The sequence below is a fragment of the Bison bison genome, unplaced genomic scaffold (genome assembly GCF_000754665.1).
Source record: "Bison bison bison isolate TAMUID 2011002044 unplaced genomic scaffold, Bison_UMD1.0 scf7180017864370, whole genome shotgun sequence".
Classification (NCBI taxonomy): domain Eukaryota; kingdom Metazoa; phylum Chordata; class Mammalia; order Artiodactyla; family Bovidae; genus Bison; species Bison bison.
In genome coordinates, this window is record NW_011494942.1 from 11,605,669 (window position 1) to 11,627,548 (window position 21,880).

At 37.9% G+C, this 21,880-nt stretch overlaps 1 protein-coding gene across 1 annotated transcript in view; it reads right to left on the reverse strand.

Annotated features, from left to right (window-relative positions):
* The window catches only part of ITPR2 (inositol 1,4,5-trisphosphate receptor, type 2), a 586,895-nt gene that overhangs the window by 158,624 nt on the left and 406,391 nt on the right, over positions 1-21,880 (reverse strand). Inside the window, exons 42-45 of the mRNA XM_010856005.1 lie at positions 19,237-19,437; positions 16,756-16,866; positions 13,050-13,145; positions 11,279-11,401 (exon numbers count right to left, since the gene is read on the reverse strand). Of these exons, the coding sequence (XP_010854307.1) occupies positions 11,279-11,401; positions 13,050-13,145; positions 16,756-16,866; positions 19,237-19,437 (531 nt within the window). The remainder of the gene's footprint in view (positions 1-11,278; positions 11,402-13,049; positions 13,146-16,755; positions 16,867-19,236; positions 19,438-21,880) is intronic.

The following is a 21,880-nucleotide window of genomic DNA, read 5'->3' on the forward strand; positions in this document are numbered from 1 at the left end:
GCATTCTTTGGCATTGCCTTTCTTTGGGATTGGAATGAAAACTGACCTTTTCCAGTCCTGTGGCCACTGCTGAGTTTTCCAAATTTGCTGGCATATTGAGTGCAGCACTTTCACAGCATCACTTTTCAGGATTTGAAATAGCTCAACTGGAATTCCATCACCTCCACTAGCTTTGTTCATAGTGATGCTTTCTAGGGCCCACTTGACTTCACATTCCAGGATGTCTGGCTCTAGGTGAGTGATCACACCATCGTGATTATCTGGGTCATGAAGATTTTTTTTGTACAGTTCTTCATTGTATTCTTGCCTATTCTTCTTAATATCTTCTGCTTCTGTTAGGTCCATCCCATTTCTGTCCTTTATCGAGCCCATCTTTGCATGAGATGTTCCCTTGGTATGCTAATTTTCTTGAAGAGATCTCTAGTCTTTCCCATTCTGTTGTACTAGTTAGTGTCCAATAAATCTCTGGAAGTTTGCCTTGCAAACATAGCTCATGGATACTCATGTTGTTGTTTTTTGTTTCCCCCCAGAGAAAGCTGAAGTCAGAGAAGTTGAGTGACATAATCAGCAAATGGAGAGAACACAGAGTTCAGGGTGAATATGAGTTAAGCAGTTTGTACCATATTCTAGCCAACATATGACTGTGAGTTGAAAACCCAGCCGTGTTTTCTACTCTCTGCACTACAGGCAATAATAAAGATGAAGTAATTGTTAAGTTAGTTAAACTCCTTCAAAGATATTAAGGATGGAAGTCATGTATCCAATTACAGGCCCATCCTTCTATTTCTATGAATAAAATGAAGCAATGCTGATGACTACATATTAGCATAAGAAAATAGAAGTGTCAGAGAGGTGAAGCAGCCTAGATCTCTAGGGAAAACATTTTAAGTAATCTGAGCAATATATACATTTCATATGACTTTGGTATAAATTAAAATTTAGCTACTTAAGAGTTATGTATATGCATATCTTAAAATGAATATAGCTCAAGCTGTGAGATTAGAATTTTAACAGAAAAAAACAGATTAATGAGCAATAACAACTCATTAATGACAAATTAATAACAAACTTCATCAGCATGACAGAAAGCACCCTAGTCCTTGAAACAGGATGGCAGTTCCCACAATCCTCTAACCCCTGAAGGGAAAAAAAAGAGATACTGGCTTTGCTTGGGGACAAGGTAATAACTCAAAGGTTAAAATATGCTAGGGGATGTATGTATTTCCCTGCATGGAGAAAAAATATATAGAAACAGCCCTGCCTGGTATCTCTAGCTCTACTAATAGACTTTGAACTCAAGAATATAGTTGAAATCAGAGCAAACCTAAAGAGGAGCCAAAGACGGCTTCCCTGGTGGCTCAGAGGGAAAGAATCCGCCTACCAGTGCAGGAGATGCAGGTTTGATTCCTGACCCAGGAGGATCCCGTGTGCTGCAGAGCAGCTATGCCCGTGTAGCACAGCATTTGGACCTGTGCTCGAGAGCCCGGGAGCCACAAATACTGAAGTCCATGTGCCCTAGAGCCCGTGCTCCAGAATAAGAGAAGCCACTGCAGTGAGAAGGCCACACATCACAATGAAATAGTGGCCCCCGCTTGCTACAACTAGAGAAACGCTTGCCACCCCATGGACTGTAGCCCGCCAGACTCCTCTGTCCACCTAATTCTCTAGGCAAGGATACTGAAGTGGGTTGCCATTCCCTTCTCCAGGAGATCTTCCTGTCCCAGGGTTGAACCCAGGTCTCCGGCATTACAGGCAGACACTTTACTGTCTGAGCCACCAAGGAAGGGCAATGAAAACAGCACAGCCAAAAAACAGGTACATAATAATAATAATAATAATAATAATAAAATTTTTAAAGAGGGGCCGAAGACACAGTGAAGGGCTTCTACATTCCTAGAATTCAGACTGACGCTCTAATAATGTAACTCATAAATAAATATAAGTTTACCAGCCATGAAATTTTAAGCAGAGAAATAATTGCTTCAACTGAACTTGACCTGATGATCCTTACACTAAACTAACAATTAGAAGTCCAATTACAATCCACTTCCTGGAGTACACTTTTTTTTTTTTTTTCCACTGCTCCTACTAACTATAACTCTGAGAGGTCATATGAAAGGCAGTAATCCAAAGATTCGTTGGTGCTTGTTGAAAGATATGCAGGAGCCTATTTGAGGGGTTAAATACCTAAGCATTTTTCCCTGAGATAGTTGTCTTCATTGAAAAAAAAGTTTTAAAATGAGGCTTCATGGGTGCCCAGATTTTGCGAATCTGCTACTAATAATGTAGCGAAGACCTACATACATGAAATAAAGAACAATTCCAGAATTATACACGGCATAAGCTAGTGAGAAAGAATGTAAGCAGTATGGGGGTGGGGCGGTGGACATAACTCAAAACAAAGACCACTGTTCACTGGAAATGGGGTAACCAGGTTTCAATTTGAGCTTTAGAGGAACTAAGGTAATAATTAATGAATTTTAAAAACAAGAAGAGATATTTTGCTAGTTCAGAGGAAAGATGGTATCCTGAATGAAAGTAAGAAAAGTTCCTGATATGAGGGAAGATATTATAGAGTCCTGTCTATGTACAGTTTGCTGATATGACTGGTAAAGAATAAACTACAAAATTAAAAAGAAAGTCCACAGCAGCTGAGTAATATCCTTGACTGTGAGAATGCTAATGTCAATTTTGCAGGATTCTATAAATATTAGAGTACCTGTATTATATAAAAACACTATCAGCATGCATGAATTTTTGCAGAACATTATTCTCCCAAACTCTTGTTGAGTATCTACTATAGCTAGGTACAATACTTAGCATAGGAACAGAAACAATAACTGTTTGTGCACAGGATTTATTCTCCAGTGGGGGGCAATACCATTAATTTTGATTGTGGTAATGAGAACAGGAAAATATCTTTGTTTTTTAATTACAATACTTACATTAAAAATATTAAAGTTTTAGAGTATATCATGTCCTATTCATTCATTCATTCAATCATGCAACATTTGTTAAATGCTTACAATCAGGGTCATTACAGTTATGAAAGATGTTGACTCAATTCAAATTATTGTAATTCATTTCAAATAAAGACACAAGTAGATACCATACCAAATCCTTACCAATATTCCCCAAAGGAGTTCCTTTCTCTAAAATGTCTATGGTATATTTTTGCAGAAGTTGTTGCCTCTGCTGGAATGTTCTCTCCAATTCCCCTATTTCTCAAGACTCAGTTCAAATGTCACTTCCATGAATTCTCTCCTGACTTAAGAGAAGTGTGTCTTGTACATACCTCCATTTTAACAAAAGTATGTTAGATTATCATCATTTATCTGTCTCCCTCTCTCCACTCCAGGGCTTCCCAGGTGGCGCTAGTGGTAAAGAACCTGCCTGCCAATGTAGATAGATGTAAGAGACACAGGTTTGATCCCTGAGTTGGGAAGATCCCCTGGAGGAGGGCATGGCAATCTGCTCCAGTATTCTTGCCTGCAGAATCCCATGGATAGAAGAGCTTGGCAGTCTGCAATTCATAGGGTCACACAGAGTCGGAGATAACTGAAGCAACTTAGCTCTCCCCGCTCCAACACACACTTAACTGTGAGCTTTTTAATGGCAACTTTATTCATGTTCTACCTTAGTAACTAAAATGATGCCTGATATACGAGATGTTCAGTAGGAGGGAAAAAGCAAGGCCAAGGGATGCCCATGGTGGTCCAGTAGTTAAGACTCTGCCTGCCAATGCAGGGGACACAGGTTTGATCTCTGGTCCATGAAGATCCCACATGCCGAAGGGCAACCAAGCCCACGTGCCACAACTCCTGCAGCCTGTGCAACCGAGAGCCTGTGCTCTGCAATGAGAGAAGCCACCACAATGAGAAGTCCATGCACCACAACCAAGAGTAGCCCCTGCTCACTGCCACTAAAGAAAAGTCCACACAGCAATGAAGATCCAGCAAAGCAAAAAAAAAAAAAAAAAAAAGGGGCTTAATTAATAAATGTTCCTGAATGATAATCTTATAATAAATGAGCCTCAGGTGCAGTGTTTGTAATCAGTATAGTGTTTAAATGCTGGGAGCTGGGTGAGGGTCCAGCTACACAGGTCTTCTACTCCTGGAAACATGTCAAGCTTATTGCCACTTTCCAGACATCTCTGGGATGCGCCCCACACTGCCCCACTACATACTGCTGACTTCTGCTTTTTTCACCTAGATCTAGCTTCAATTTCACCTCCCTAGAGAAAACTCTCCTGATTAGTCATTCTGCAATAGACCTTTGAGTGTCTTTCATCCCACTCTCTTCTCATTCACTGCATAGCTTGTATGACTATCTGCTCTCTCTGGTTTGTCTACTCATCACTGCTACCAGTCAGAATCTAAGTCCCTTGAGAACTGATTTCTTGCTGCTTTCCCTCACTGCTGTATTCCTAGTATCCAGTGCAGTACCTGACATCTGGTAAAGCATTCAAAAAGACCATATAATTGAATTAAAAACTGAATGAGAAATTCAGATCCCTTCGTCCACAAGTGGGCTTCCTTGGTGGCTCAGTGGTAAAGAATCCACCTACTAATGCAGGAGATGTGGGTTTGATCCTTGGGCCAGGAAGATCCCCTGGAGAAGGAAGTGGTAACCCATTCCGGTATTCTCACATGGAAAATCCCATGGACAGAGGAGCCTGGCAGGCTGCAGTCCATGGGGTCGAAGAGTTGGACACGACTGAGTGACTAAACAAACCCACAAGTGGCAAACTATGGTTCGGCAGTTGCATTCTGCCTGCTGGTAAATTCTGGTTGGCATGCTTGATGGTTTTAAAATTTTTGAATGAGTTGTCAATTTTTTAAAATTAGATTTACAATGTTTTAAATTTAAAAATTCAGACATTTTGAAGTAGTGGAGGAATAGGAAATTTAGTGCCTGCAATCCCAACTGGAAAGTCAACAGAGGTAAGTAATAGCTCACCAGATAACCAGGTAGTCCCAGCCTCACCTGCCCCGACATCACCCATTTTTCTTGGCCCTAAAGGTGGTTTGGGTTTTGGCCCTGGTCTCTAATGTCCTACATACATCATGGTCACGTAATTACTAGAAGCCCTGCCCTCCCAGACTGCTGTTATTACTAAATCTTGGACTATGTCTTTACAGATAAATTAGCACAAGAACGTAGCTTTATATTATTCTTGCATTATGACATGGAAAAATTAAACAATTAAGAGCAAAAACTGAATTTCCTAGATACCAGAAGAAAATCTAGTTTAAAGATATCAAGGTAGTGGAAAAAATTATCATTAAAACATTAGAAAGCAAATGAACTAGGATGGAGTAGATGTAACTACTATGAGTAAGATTTGTTGACCCTTAATTAAAATTCACAAAGAAAAAAATGAAACCCAACTGAAGAATGGACAGACACATTTTCCAGCAATTCAGAGAATAAATAGAAATGACCAAGTAACATATTAAAAGATAATTCATTTTATTAGGAATCCAAAAGATGTGGATTAAAGTGAAATTCCTTTTCATCTACCTCATTAATTTATTCAACAAATGTGTTGAGTGGCCACTGTGTTCCTGACACTATTCAACTTGGTGAATCTTTATTTAAATGGTAATAATTTTAGGATTCAGTAAGTTGATTACCATCACATGGTGAAAAACAATTTTATAATGTGCACCAAGAATCATAAAATAGTTACTACCATGAAACCTAGTAATTAAACTTCTTGGAATTTATCCTAGGGAAATAGTGCAGCAGACAAACATTAATGTATGAGGATGTTAATCATAGCATAATTTATAATATCAAAAACATTAGAAGCCTAAATGTCTAACAATAAAAAGTGATTAAATAAATTATGGTGCAATAAAATGGTGAACAATTATGCAGACATTAAAACTGTGTTTTCAACGACTATTTAATGACATGGGGAAATGATGATGAAAAAATTTAAAGCCTATATTTAAAAATAATTTCATATATCCAATTAAAGTGATCCATTCTTTCTTGCCTTAAGAGCCAGGAGTTATTTTTGCTTTCCACAGGCAAGCTATCTAATACTTCTCCACATCCTGCAAGGCACATAACATTTCACATTTCTCCATATGCTTCTCAATTCTAGTAGGTACAGAAAGAAACTGTCTCACGTGTTCACTGCAGCATTATTCACAATAGCCAAGACATGGAAGCAATGTAGTTGTCTTTCAATCAATGAATGGATAAAGAAGATCCAGTATAGATATACAATGGAATCTTATTCAACCACGAGCAAGAAGGAGATCTTTCTCTTTGCAACAACCTGGATGAACTCTGAGAGCACTATGTTTAATGAAATAAGTAAGACAGAAAAGGACAAATGCTGCATGAGATCACTTAGATGTGGAATCTCACATGACAAACTCAGAGAAGCAGAGACAAAGTGGTGTTTACCAGGGTTTGGGAGGTGAGGGAAAAGGGAAGTATGAGAGTCAAACTCCCAGTTGAAAGATTAACAAATTCTGAGGATCTAATGTATAGCCCAGTCATTAGAGTTAGTGATATTGTATCATAAACCTGAAAGTTGCAAAAAGAGTTGATCTTAAATGTTCTCAACACAAAAGAAAAATCGCAATCATGTAACTAAACTAGGTATTAACTAATGTATCAAATCAACATACTTCACACCTTGCTGCTAAGCTGCTAAGTCACTTCAGTCCTGTCCGACTCTGTGTGACCCCATAGACGGCAGCCCACCAGGCTCCCCAGTCCCTGGGATTCTCCAGGCAAGAACACTGGAGTAGGTTGCCATTTCCTTCTCCAGTGCAGGAAAGTGAAAAGTGAAAGTGAAGTCGCTCAGTCGTGTCCGACTCTTCACGACCCCATGGACTACAGCCCACCAGGCTCCTCCGTCCATGGGATTTTCCAGGCAAGAGTACTGGAGTGGGGTGCCACTGCCTTCTCCGTCTTCACACCTTAAACTTACACAATATGTGTCAATTATATCTTAATAAAACTGGGTAAGAAAATAAAATTAATGTAAAATAAAGTCTCATAAAAACAGAACTGCCACATGGAATCAAAGAAACAATGTGTGTGTGTTAGTCGCTCAGTCGTGTCTGACTCTGTGTGACCCCATGGACTGCAGGCCTCCAGGCTCCTCTGTCCATGGGATTTTTTTTTAGGCAAGAATATTGGAGTGGGTAGCCATTCCCTTCTCTAGGGGATCTTCCCAACCCAGGATTTGAACCCAGATCTCCTGCATTGCAGGCAGACTCTTTACCATCTGAGCCACCAGGGAAGCCCTAAAGAAACAATAGGACTTCATATATGTTAAACTTATCTAAAGTACTGAACATTGTTCTAGATTTCATGCAATGCCTGTTTTATAGAAAGACAGGAATAAAGAGAAGGAATATGAAGAAAGTAGAATATAAAAGACCAAAGCTAGAGCAGAGAGAGGAGGCAGAGATGCACGAGAAGAGCACGTGAAGGACAGAAAATGTAAAAGGACACAGAGCTGAATTTTAAGGAAATTACTCTGCATGACACTATGGTATTAGAACTTAAGAAATTCCCTTTTTCAGGTATTGATAGTTCTATGTAGATCAGACAAGACACTTACAAGAAGCATTATTTGTTTCTGGTAACACCAACCACAGGAAGGGCCAAAAAGGATGTCATGGTAGAAAAAGCAGAACTACCCAACTACCATGAAAAGAATAACAACAAAAATTGAAAGTCTGAGGGCACCAAAATAGACTGTCTGTGCAAAAGATGATTATAGTAAAACAAGGAGGAAGCTGAACCTCAGTTTTGGAATCACTGAACTGTGCAAAGGCAGAAACCAATCTGCACGGTCATCAGCATGACAGACCCAAACAACTCCACATTCACAATGGATACAGCCGAACCTGGACCCCAGAAGACTCCTGGAGCTCAGCTACATGGCTACTTCTGAAGCAAGGCTTACAACCACTGTCTGTGGCATTTGTGCCTCAGTGTGGAGGCTATTTGGACAACAGATTCATAAGGAAGGAATTCAGCAACCATCTCTGCCTCCTAAGAAACCAGTACAATATCCTGGCCTAGAGAAAGACAAGGAAGTCACTTGAGGAAAGATCAAAAGAGCACGGGTTGGCTCTCTTCTGAGTGAAAACTGAATTTTTCATTAAATCTAGTGGGAGGAGCCACCCCATAGAGCACACATGGATAAAGTGGCAAGGGAGCAACTTCCGGTGTCATTGTAAGAAAGTGAGCAGGCTGTTGCTTAACTACCCTGTTGGTTACATACACTGTTCCATACAGCTTGCATTCCTGTCCTAGACTCCTGTGAACTCCCGTTTCATGTTTACACTCTTAATTTAATCACAAGGCCTTAAGGATTCCAGATCTCCTTCCCTCACTCAGTCTGACAGTCTCCCTCTTCCTGAAGTCTGGCTTTATCTATGTGCCTAGATATTGTAACATCGCACTCTGCATACTACTTTTCTAACATGTTGGTTTGGGGGAGATTCAGAAACCTCTAGATATCCATTCAGGCCATTTTCATATCCATTATCTCTTCGTTTCAGTAAGTAGTTTTTAGCTCTTCGTTATTTTTTTTTAACAGGTAGTTCTGAATTCCCACTGGTTGGACAAGTCCACCATCATCGTTGAACCTGTTTCTCTCTGAGCACTTTCATAAACTCAAATCCATCAAAACCACTGATATTATGCTGTCTTCTTTTTTAACCTCTTTCATAATTTAAATCATTATCTTTCAACCTAAGAGTAGCTTTTGTATTCTTTATTCTTACTCTCCACTCTTTTCAACATTTACCTTAACTTGTCTAAAAAAATCTGCATTCTTCAGACTTCCCTGAAAGTGCAGTGGTTAGAACTCTGAGCTCCAATGCAGGGGACACAGGTTTGATTCCTGGGTTAGGGAACTGAGATCCCACATCTCACATGTCATGTGGCATGGCCGGAAAAAAACAAACAAACAAACAAACAAAAACAAAAAAACACACACCTAATCTCTACTCTTGTATTTAATCTGCTTAAAACTGAACTGACCCTGACCTAACATGGGTCTTTCCTGACAATATTTTTATTGTTACTCAAAACTGGTAACACGAGATTACATTTTTAAGTGTCTTCTCAATGGGTTCGAGGTAATCTGGCTCAAACATCTACTCTTCTATTTTTCTCAGAGCTGACTTGGCTGGTCGGGTTGTTCACTTCCAACTTGAAAGACACATGGTTAGATCTTGCTCGTGTAGCTGCTTGCTCAGGCAGCGGAATAACCTTTAAAGGCAGAGCGAGGCTAGCTTTCAGTCAAAAGAACACAATGGGTGGCTGTACTCCCTGACTTCCTTCTAAACCTTATTACTGCTTACTCTGCTCTGCTCTTTTTTAGTTGTTTTCCTTCCACAATGCTGCAGCTTCTGAAATAACTTCTTGCTCATGTACACGTGTTGTGTCACTCTATTTCCATCTTTGTTGTAGAAGCCAATATGACTTTAATTCTCAGTTTGTGATTTTTTCCCCTCTCTACTCTCATTCAATCTCTGGACAGTCCCTCTCTGGCTTGACTCAATTGCTGTCACCCAATTTCTTTCTCTCTAAAACTATACCTCTTCCGCATCTTAAATCTCTGTGTTGTACTTTCTTCAGTGTATCTCTTCATCTTGGCTTTCAGTTCCTCAATACTTAAAATTCTCTCGTCTTCCTAGCTATAACCCATTTGCCCTGACCTTTTCTGTTCTATATATGAATTTTGCTATACTGTGAGAAGGTTCCCTGATGGTTCAGCAGCTAAAGAATCCACAAACAGTGCAGGAGATGTGCAGGAGATGTGATGCTGGTTTGATCCCTGGGTTGGAAAGATCCCCTGGAGAAGGGAACAACAACCCACTACAGTATTCTTGCCTGAAAAATCCCACCGACAGAGAAGCCTGATGGACTACAGTCCATAGAGTTCCAAGAGTTGGATGTGGCTGAGAACACACTGTGAGAGACCTAAAAATCTTCTCAATGGTGCACCTATACTATAAAACTATTGCAGCTTCTTGTATTAATATCTTTTAAAATTTGACTCCTTTCTGAATTTTTTATAAAAATTATACTCAAGGTTACATACATTAGGCAGATATGTATGAGGACAGAGATGGGTAAGAATCGTCTAAAGAGGAAATTTTTAATACCTTAAACTTACACAGTGCTGTATGTCTATTACATCTCAGTAAAACTGGAAAAAAATTTTTAAATAGAAAGTTAATCTATTCAGAGTCTTATTTATATCTACCAATGTTTGTTCAATTACCTGATAAGATATACAGGGAAGCAAGAAAAGGTAGAGATTGTCAATGGGGGAAAATGACTAGCAAGACAGTCTAGAAGTTTAGACTTTGTTCTGTAAAAAAGTGAGAGCTATATAGATAATCACTATATGATGTGAAGAACTGACTCCTTGGAAAAGACCCTGACGCTGGGAAAGATTGAAGGCAGGAGGAGAAGGGGACAACAGAGGATGAGATGGTTGGATGGCATCACCAACTCAATGGACATGAGTTTGAGCATGCTCCGGGAGTTGGTGATGGACAGGGAAGCCTGGCATGCTGCATCCCATGGAGTTGCAAACAGCTGAACATGACTGAACAACTGAACCGAATTGATATAGATAGAATCAAATGGACATACATACATCTCAATTTTTTAATTTCTAAAACAACTCTGCATTAGAAGATGCAAGTTTAAAGTAGATCGTCAGGTTAAAAGAACTAAATGTGTCAAATAACACTAACCAAGCACCTGTTTTCATACTAACACAAAATAGAAATGGTTTTCCTTTGAAAGAATGTGAATTTAGCTTCATATTTTTTAGAAGTCCAGTAAAAAACAGTTAGAGGCTGTCACTTTACAGGTTCTGCAGGAAATACGCTAGCCTATAATTTAAAGAGGCCAGAAGTCTGTTTCGACCTGAATGCATCCCTTCCTTTACACTCTCTGTCTTCTCAGGAGCCTCTGTCCTCTCTGCTTCCAGACTTCCATCTGTTGCCATGGATACCTATTCCTCAGGCTCTGACATGGGATTCTCTCCTCCTTGCTGGCCCAGTTTTTGGTACCAAGTACTGTTTTCTTGCGGACTAGCTCTGACCAGAGCCCTAGGGGCATTCTGGGAGCTTTTCCTTCTCTTGATTCAGCAAGGGACACAAGCGCTAAATAAATGGAAGGACCAGATCTTGAAAGTATTGACAGCAAGCCATGACATAAGACGAGATTGATAAGATTAGCAAAACAATACAAAGATTAAAAAATGTGATACCTGATGGGCCAGGATATAGATATTGTGTCCAACATCCTTTGGGGAAACATCATCATCTCCGCCCTCATCATCCCCATGATCGCATTCCAATCCTTGATTATAGGCATTCTTCATCACATCCACCTATCAAAAAACCAAAAGGAACACCAAGATTTGAAATGCCACAAACAACGTGCATTTGCCTCGTTTATGGGGTATAATTAAAAACTGGAATGCCCCCTAAGACTTGAAAAATATACAAGAATTCTAAATGAAAATGGCATTGGAAACCTTTATTTAATTGATTATGGAATTATTTTCCTACAAAATTCTCTGTTTTCCTTGGAAATTTTGGCTTGATTTTTGAACGCTGACAGTGCTAAAGTTCCCATGAATTAGACTTTGGAACCCTGATAAGCATCCATTATTTATCAAGGGTCCACTAAGAACAAGAATACATGGTGTTGGACAGACACCGTCCTCTGCCTGAGGACCCAGTGGTGGATATGACAGAGTTCCTGCCCACAGGGAGCTTACCATCCAGTGGAAGAGTCAGCAAGAGGCCAGCATAACAGTCCTGCCTGCAGCAGGAATAAGTGTGAAGCGCTCAGTGAGCACAGGGCAGGGGCATTAATTCAGGCAGGAGGTTGAGGATGGGCCACAGGGAGGAAGTGGATGATGGGACAATAGTGTTGTAGATAAAGGAAATGGTATTTTCAAAGGACCATTGTGCAGAGTTGCTGTTGAATGAAAACATAACTCACCACCCGCATTTAACTATGAGGATGAGGAAGTGGCTTGCTCTTCCTAGCCCACTGCCTTGCAGATACTATGCTGTCATTAAATATATGTTAAATCAAATTGCACATTATCTTTCTCTTTATCTGCATTCTTCCACTCTGTTCCTTACTATTAAAAAGAGCAAAAGAGGTCCTTCATACGTCATATTTCCCTTCCCTCCCTACCTCTCTGCTCTTCTCCCAACCTTCCATGTTTCCTGTTAACATTACACATTGCTTCCCTATCCCTTTCTTGTACCTCCTGGGCCCACAGTTTGTTCTAATGTGTAGCAAATGCTCTTTCACATCAATGAACTTATCCTGCTTGCACATTAAAAGTGTCTTCATAGAGTTGCCCGTAGCACCAACAGGGGTACTCAAACAACTAGGACTTAGTTATTAGGGGACTGGCTATACAGTTTGAGAATGTTCTCAATGCTTTTGAAACTCGATGCTGTTAAAGCATGCTGATATTTCTTCATAATTCCCATGTCACAGTGAGGAGGAAAATATAACCTCTCCAATAGGAAGACAACACTAATGATCTCTGGGGATTTTCCATCAGGCCTCCATGCAATTTTCTCCAGGCTGAACACTGTGTCATGTTTCACTAACGACAACTGCAAAAGATATTTATTTTGCTTTTATTTTCAGAAAGAGGTGTGAATATAATTTTTGAGGGTTACAAACATTTTTATTTATCTTCCTCACATGTATCCTAATACACAAACTAAAGCAAACGTTTTTTGGGGGGCAAAAATAATTTGCAGATAGTTCAGTCAAGTGTTAACAAGCCGGTTAAGAAAAGTATTTACAGTGGATAAACCAATGAAGTCATAAGGACCCAAATCACACAGGCCTTTGTGTCCATAAGCCCTCTGAGGTATCAGTAATGGCAGGTTGTGATGTGCCAGCATGTCTTGGTAGATCAGGGAAAGCCCCCTGACATGTATACTATCCACTGTCTCTTTTGGGTTACACATTATTGACATGACTTTGAAAAGTTTTCTTACCAGTTCTCTGGGTCTCATGTTGAAAAGAATCCTTTCTGCATTCTCGCTGTCGTGTCTGCTTTCCATGATGGCCAGCAAAAGCTTGGAGGCATTGTTCTAAAGATACACATTGAGTTGATGCACATGAAAAGTCTATTTCATGGATTAAGGATCCCCTGCATGTGTTTTAATTGAGATTATCAGGACTATTTTTTAAATCAAGCACAATTGTAAACTCCTACTTTTCATCAGTTAGCTTATTAACATTTTAAAAGAGAATGTTTTATTTTATTGTCAACACAAAATAAAAGCAATGAATCATTTGAGATATGTTACAAAGGAAATTTTAAATATTGCTATAAAGGCATTTTAAACACAAAATTGACTTTATATATGATACATTAAAATATAATCATATCTTCCTTCACTATTTCCTAAGTAGGCCTTTCTATAAAGACAACCTAACAAGACAGTAAGGTGAACCAGTATCAATGACATATTTTACAAAAATGGCACATAGTTCATTAGAATTTAACACAATTGTTTTTAATATGAAAGATCAATTCATAGCAAATCAAAATCTTAAATAAATTTGATCAATAATTTTTAGTGAGAATTAATTTACAAAATTCTAAATTCATGAGTTAGAAACAAAATATAAATTTATTAATAACAGTTTAGACTCCCTACATGGTAATATAACATTTTAACAAGTCGGATTGTAGAATATTTTCTATTTTTTGTTTAAAAGGAAATAAAAACAGTTCATGTTGTCTTTGGTGCTTCCTAATTTGGTTTTAAAAATATATTATCTCAAACATGTTTACCTATAGAAGAAATCTTAAATGTTTCTGATTCAGCCAATTTATTATCCAAAATGGATACCACACAGTTACAGAAAGTCTTATAGCATAAAATACAATATCCTCAACGTTTGGAATGATGCTCCATTTTTAATTTCTACAGATTTGCACAAATCCTAAAATTCCCTTTTTATAATCCAGCATCCCACACAAACAACATGTCTTTTAAAAAGTAAGGTTCTAGAGTTAGTGAAGAGCTTACATCTTTAGAGCAATCTGAACTGACCCAATATAATCAAAAGCTAAAACCCTGGCAACACTAGCAGTATACTCTAATGAATTTCACTCAGCGGGCCCAATACAAAGCAACTTAAAAATGCATCCAATTTCAGAATATTGGCAATATGGTGTTTTTCCTAACCAATCTTTTTCGTACTATCTTGGGGGAACAGAAATCTTGTAAATGGCCTACTGAAAGCTGAATCAATTTGGAAGTTCAAGAGATTATATATGCTAAGAAATCCAATTTTTATGTGTTAATAAAGGATTCTCTTCCAAAAGAAGCTAGAGTCCTTAGACAAAAAACAAAACAAAACAAAACCAACAACAACAGTAACAATAACAACAAAAAACCTACTTATTTTAAAAATTCAGCAATTTATAGTCCAGGTCAGTTATGAAACGTCAATTAAAAGGGACAAGATATATATATGAAAAAATTCATGAAATTGTATAGTAAATGAGTACAGTTATATATATTTAAAAATATACTTGTTTGAGTAATTAAAGAGTAAATGATATATAATAAAACCTTAACATTTTTTTCATATGGCATCTCTATAATGTTCCAGGGAATTTATAATTAAAAGCATCCTACCTACACCTTCTAAAATTTGCCAGTATACTATATCATTCTGTCTTACAAACATTGTTCTCATATTGGCCATTATGTACAAAGCCTCATGGATTATTTAGAAACATACACTCATCTCTCTTAGTAAAATATTATAAATATTTCAATTCAAATTCATTCATTTTCTATTTTACACATACCTTGACCTATCCAACTGTCATATTTTGAAAAGGTAACATAAATGAAATTTTAAATGACCCTTTTTTCAAAACAGATTTTCATTTGAATAGCTAAGAATATCTTCATACAAGTAAGTCATACCCTATCATTTAGGGTTCCCCCCCATAGGTCTGAATTTGTAAATAATCTATATGTTTATACTTTGTTTTAGTTTATTTTTTAGATTTTTTGTTTTTTGATGTGGACTGTTTTTAAAGTCCTTACTGCATTTGTCACTATATGGCTTCTGTGTTATGTTTTTTTTTTTGGCCATGACACGTGCGATCTTAGCTCCCCAACCAGGGATTCAACCCACAACCCCTGCATTGGAAGGTGAAGTCTTAACCACTAGACTGCCAGGGAAGTCCCCTACACTTTGTTTAAGTTGATGAATCCTTCAGTATTTCTCCCAGTAAAGTTAGATCTATTAAAAATGAGATTTAAAGGTGTAAGTCTTTAGATAAATGAAAGATTAAAAAAAAAATCTAAGGCTTCAAAATGCTGTTTCTTTATGAAATATGGTTAAAGATGAATTCAAGATAAAATCATTTTTTCTCTAGTAACTCAAATTAAGCTATAATATAGGCCAGGCTGACTTTGCTAACTGAAGAATGAAGTTAATGAGGAAAAGGACACAAGTGCAATCTACCCGAGAATCACCTTCTTTCTCATTTATGAAGAGAAAGATCCAAGATACCTATTGCAAATAAAAATAGTGAAAACACAGAAACATAACTCTGTTTGCTTACTAAGAGCCATTAGTATAATCTCCACATAGGTAGGACACATATGCATTCCATTATGTAATCTAAATTTATATTTAGAAACAACTATAAAAATACCATTTCTATCCTTCTTGGCCATAAATTTACCTATAAAAGGTAAACTTTATCCTCTGTGATATTGGATCAACCCTACGTTTACGGAAAAATTTTAAATAAGCAATGTTTTTAGTTCTAACACCTAAAATATGCAGTCTTTAAAAATTCATCTCAATTGAATATCATGTCTTTTTATTTGAAACTATATAGTTTCTTGTGTATATTCACTTATCTATTTCCATTTGAACAAAAAGTTGAAGAAATTTTTTTCAAAATGCCATTGTGCTCCTGACTTCTGATAAATGGAACTGCTATAAAGTATGCACATGATTTAAGCTAAAGCAACTTCTCAAAGGGGGCTTCCATGGTGGCTCAGCGGTAAAGAATCCACCTGCAATGCAGGAGATACTGGTTTGGACCCTGGGTCAGGAAGACCCCAGGGAGAAGGAAATAGCAACCCATTCCAGTATTCTTGTCTGGAAAATCCCATGGACAGAGAACATGGGGTTGCAAAAGAGTCGGACACGACTTAGCAACTAAACAAAAACTTCTCAAAGGAAGCTTGAAAATGGCTTACCGTATTGGGGAAAAAATTAAAATTCTAATATAAAAGAAAACAACTTTTAGAAAATAGATATAAAGCGAAAACGGAGCCCTCTTCTACCATAGTTTCATTAATTGTGACTTGTTAGATAGAATTCTATAGTCAAGATGAATTAAAAACATATGGCATAGCGAATGTTCAGCATCTTATGTTCCTCTATATAATGAAAAATAGAAAAGAAAAGCAGTGAAACAAAGTGACTGCTTAAAAACACTTCCAGTAAGATATCCTCAAATCTTATTTGACACTTTATCAGCAATTCAGTGCTCACTGTGCTTTTACTATCCCTTTCTGTCAATTCATTACTTGAAAATATGATGACACCTTGCTTTTTAGAAGACCTACTTGAACATTTAAAGTCAACTCTGAAAGTGAGTTTTATATAGAGAATGTCACTTTCCCCTTCCCTGCAGTGGGTTTACTTTACCTTTAGTTGGAGCACCAGGTCCATTCGATATTTACCAAGAGGGTTTATGTCATTTAGAATCAAAGCAATGATGATATCAATTCCATTAGATTCATGAGTAGCAATACATGTCTAGAAAACAAAGTATTTTTAAAATACGTCTATTTACAACATAAGAGCACTAGAGGCCATGACATAAAATAACAGAATCACCTCAGCTTTTTGACCTTTAAAATGCAATTAAGATTTAACTTTGAGATTAAGTCTAATATAAGTCAAAGATTTAATTTTACATATTCTTTTACAGAGAGTCTATTATTTGATTGGTCTTAATTAAATGACTTGTATGAAGAACACAGAGAAAGACATTGTATGAAACAGGTATCTTTTCAGGCAAACCATTTTTGTAGAATTTCAAAAAACAATGGTTAAGTAAAACACTCGGTCTATAAATTTTTTTATGTCCTTCATTAGAGAAATTCTTTAAATTTAGAATTTTAAGATCTTATCAATTTTAAGAGAATATTCCTATTTATAAAAACCTTAGGCCCAAGGTTGGTAAGTCAACTTTATCTGTAATGATGTGGCATCTTCATTTCTCTGCTATTTAATGCTAAATGAGTAACAATCTATGCTGTTGACTGTGCTGGGAATACGGTCACCTCCTGATATTTCAGACATCGTGTCAATTATGCTGGTTGAGAGAAAAGGTCAGCAGATTCCTTAAACTTAAGCAATTTATAGAGGAATCTGACTTGGGAAAAGTTTATAAAGTACCCTGAGAGACAAATGTCAGTATTTTGAAGGTTAGGGCCTACCGTGCTAGGACTCTGAATTTAATTCATTTTATACAACTTGAAAATTGGAAACTCGTGGGTTGGAATTTGTGGAACTACATCTTACCATGCAGGACCCAGAGTCAAAGGGGTTTGAAAAATTGAAACCCAGGTAAGATAAACGAGAAAGAATAAAATCAAGGTAATTCTGAAAGGATTGTTATTTTTCAGGATGGGCTTCATTTCTCTTTTCACACAAGGAAATTTTTACTCCCCTGACACCAAGGAGAGGTATCTTCCATTCATCTACATTTCCTGAGGTTCTTCTGATCATGACAGTGGTTGCTTGACTTAGAGGAAATCAATTTGTGGATCATTTCTGAAATTTGCTAGCATTTTTCCTTCCTTCCACATATTTCCAGAGCACGAGGTTCACAGTAAGCTTATTTTTAGAGTATATGGGATTCATGCTGTATTATTATTAATTTCTGTTTTTAGCTAACTTGATTTAGTAACTTTCAAAACTTAGTTTCATTTTCTTAAAAAACCAAGAGTGGAAAATACATGCTTTCTATTATAGATTTACTTTATTTTAACCAACAACAAAATGAAGTCTTTGAATCTGCATATATTTCCTTAACTTAAAATCAATAGTTAGGTTTTCTTATATTATTGCCCTGGAAGAGTGAAATATAAGAGAGCGCAAAATCCACAAACTCTTTCACCATATCACATGCATATTACAGGGGGTAAAGATCCCCATAACAAATTATTTACGCCAATAATTGTCATGTTTTTGTTCTATATACCTATGTATGTACATATATGTGTGTGTACTTTGCACATGTATGTCATATAATATGCAATAGAAAAGCAATTACTTTTCAACATTTCTTTTCTGTATCAAGCACTGACATTTGGTCTCAGTGGCTTCTTTAAAATTTATATCCAGAAATGTTTGTGATTTGAAAATTGTTCCTTCCAGGGTGGATCCATGCTTGTGATGGTAGCTCCATAACACCTGTGTGGATGCGGAGTCAATAAACTCCAGGCTGCCCTCCGCCCTTTACCAACCCAAGTATTCCATCTTCTACTCCCTCTCTGTGTCTGTGATATCCAAGAAAATGAAATCAGAGACAAACATTCTGGAAGAGGGAGTCGAAACTTTGCCCTGGAAAATGTTATGCAGTCAAAAGTGCACTGTTTAGACTCAACCACAAGTCCTGAGTTTTAAGAATGGCCCTACAACTTAAGAGATTCCATTACTCTGGGACCCTGAACATCACTTAATTTCTGAGTCACAATCTAGCTATAAGCAAAATGGGAGCAATATGACCTATTTGCTACATTTACTGTCAATATAAAGATGGTAATATACACAACCCACTGCAGTGGAGCCCAAGAAGCCAAAGGGAGCCAATGCCACAAATCCTGGAGAGACTGACCAAAGACGAAAACTGATCAATGATGAAAAAATATATTGTACTCTGATTTTTATCTGGGATGTTTTCATGGGAATTTCCTTTTACAGTGAAATTAAATTAAAATATGGCATAGTATTTGCTAGTCCATAATTCAGTCTTTGTATGCTTTGTTAGGAAAGTAAAAATATCTGGCAAAGTAAAAGAAAGATCTTTCAAATGCACACAAAGCTTGGCTCTTTCACCAAGTTGATCCTTTGGCTAACTGGTCGGAATAATTTTCATGAAGGACTGCTTTCAGTTACCTGATTTTCATGGCATGGACCTTGGCAATACTCAGTCAAGCTCTCCAGAGTCTGGTTGACCAGCACTACATTCTTCTCGTTGATGTAGAGACCCAAGAGTCCCAGGCCTCCTGTTGTACTTCCACAAATGCAATCCAAAAACTGAAGGGTCTCACAGACAAGGTTGTAATTGGTTTTGTTGTTTTGATTCCTCAGGAAGTGCTAAACAGAAAAAAAATATACCCAAGGCATTAAAAAAAAAATCACTATGCTAAATGTTTTCAGTTTTCTCTCTATGGGTGTTTTTTCAACCCAAGAGGATCCCCATGGCAATGTGGAATGGACCTGCCCTTTATAACAAAGTATTCACATTTATTACATTTCTCTTGGGATTAAGAAAAGAGAGATATATTTTTCAAGCATCTATATTTATCAATACAGTTCATAAAAAACATTTCTCAATGTCATTATCTTAAAACTATATACAAAGGGCAAAAATAATTAAGCAGCAGGTAAGGAGAAAAGAAAAAGGAAACCAGAAGTTAATTAGGGAAAGAAGCAATTGAATAGTCAACTAAGCAATCCCTTATACATAGTGCAGCTTCAAATGATACAACCGCTGCGAAGGGCAACTTGGAGGACCTGTCAATATTTTGAGTAACAGACAACTACAAAGAGATCCAGAGCACACCGCTTGTAACAGCCCCAACTGAAAATCACACCATACCAATCACAATGGGACCAATTTAATGAATAATTGTATATCCAAACACTGGAATACTTAGAAGCTGTAAAAATGAGGTACTTCAGGGGGCTTTCCTGGTGATTCAATCATTGGGAATCTTCCTTGCAGTGCAAGAGATGCAGGTTTGATTCCTGGTCAGGGAAGTAAGATCCCACATGCAGTGGAGTAACGAAGCCCACATTGCCTGTATGCTCCAGAGCCTGCCCACCACAACTAAAAGATTTCTATGATACAGTGAAGATCCTGTGTGCAACTAAGCCTCAATGCAGCCAAATAAATAAACAACTACTTAAAGAAAAATGACGTACTTCAATATGTACTGATATAAATATAATTTAGTAATAGTTTAGTATAAACTTAGTAATAATTAATCTAGTAACTGTTGTTATTCAGTCACTAGGTCATGTCCAACTCTTTGAGACACCATGGACTACAAGTGGTGGGCTTCACTGCCTTCATCATCTTCCAGAGCTTGCTCAAACTCATGTCTGTTGAGTTGGTGATGCCATCCAATCATGTCATCCTCTGTCGTCCCCTTCTCCTGCCTTCAATCTTTCCCAGCACTGGGGTCTTTTCCAATGAGTTGGCTCTTCCCACCAGGTGGCCAAAGAACTAGCATTTCAGCACCAGTCCTTCCCATGAATATTCAGGGTTGATTTTCTTTAGGATTGATTGTTTTGATTTCCTTGCTGTCCAAGGGACTCTCAAGAGTCTTCTCCAACACCACAGTGCAAAAGCATCAATTCTTTGGCACTCAGCTTTCTTTATGGTCCAACTCTCACATCCATACATGACCACTGGAAAAACCATATCTTTGACTAGATGGACCTTTGTTAGCAAAGGGATGTCTCTGCTTTTTGGACCTTTGTTGGCAAAGGGATGTCTCTGCTTTTTAAGATACTCTCTAGGTTTGTCATAGCTTTTCTTCCAAGGTGAAAGCATCTTTTAATTTCATGGCTGCAGTCACTGTTCAGTGATTTTGGAGTCCAAGAAAATGAAGTATGTCACTGTTTCATTTTCCCCCCATCTATTTGCCATGAAATGATGAGACCCAATGCCATGATCTTACTTTTTTGATTGTTGAGTTTTAAGCCAGCTTTGTCACTCTCTTCTATCACTCTCATCAAGACGCTCTTTAGTTCCTCTTTGCTTTCTGCCATTAGTGTGGTATCATGTGCATATCTGAGGTAGTTGATATTTCTCCTGGCAATCTTGATTTCAGCTTGTGAGTTACCTAGCCCAGCATGTCACATGATGTGTCCTACATGTAAGTTAAATAAGTAGGGTGACAATATACAGCCTTGACGTATTCCTTTCCCAATTCTGAACCAATCTGTTGTCCCATGGAAGGTTCTATCTGTTGCTTCTTGACGTGCATGCAGGTTTCTCAGGAGGCAGGTAAAATGGTCTCATATTCCCACCTTTTAAACAATTTTCCACAGTTTGCTGTGATCCACAGAGTCAAAGGCTTTAGTGCAGTCAATAAAGCAGAAGTAGATGTTGTTTTTTTGGAATTCCCTTGCTTTTCCTATGATCTAACAGATGTTTGCAATTTGGTAAGGTAACTACTAAAGGGCTTCCCAGGTAACGCTAGTGGTAAAGAGTCCACCTGCCAATGCAGGAGACGCAAGAGACATGGGTTCAGTCCTTGGGTCAGGAAGATTCCCTGGAGGAGGAAATGTCACCCCACTCCAGTATTCTTGCTTGGAAAATTCCATGGGCAGAGGAGCCTGTTGGGCTACAGTCCATCGGGCCACAAAGAGTCAGATACAAGTTGGCAACTGAGCACACACACACGGGATTAACAAACATACACTACCATATATAAAATAGGGCTTCCCTGGTGGTTCAGGTGGTAAAGAATCTGCCTGAAATGTGGAAGACCCAGGTTTGATCCTTGGGTCAGGAAGATGCTCTGGA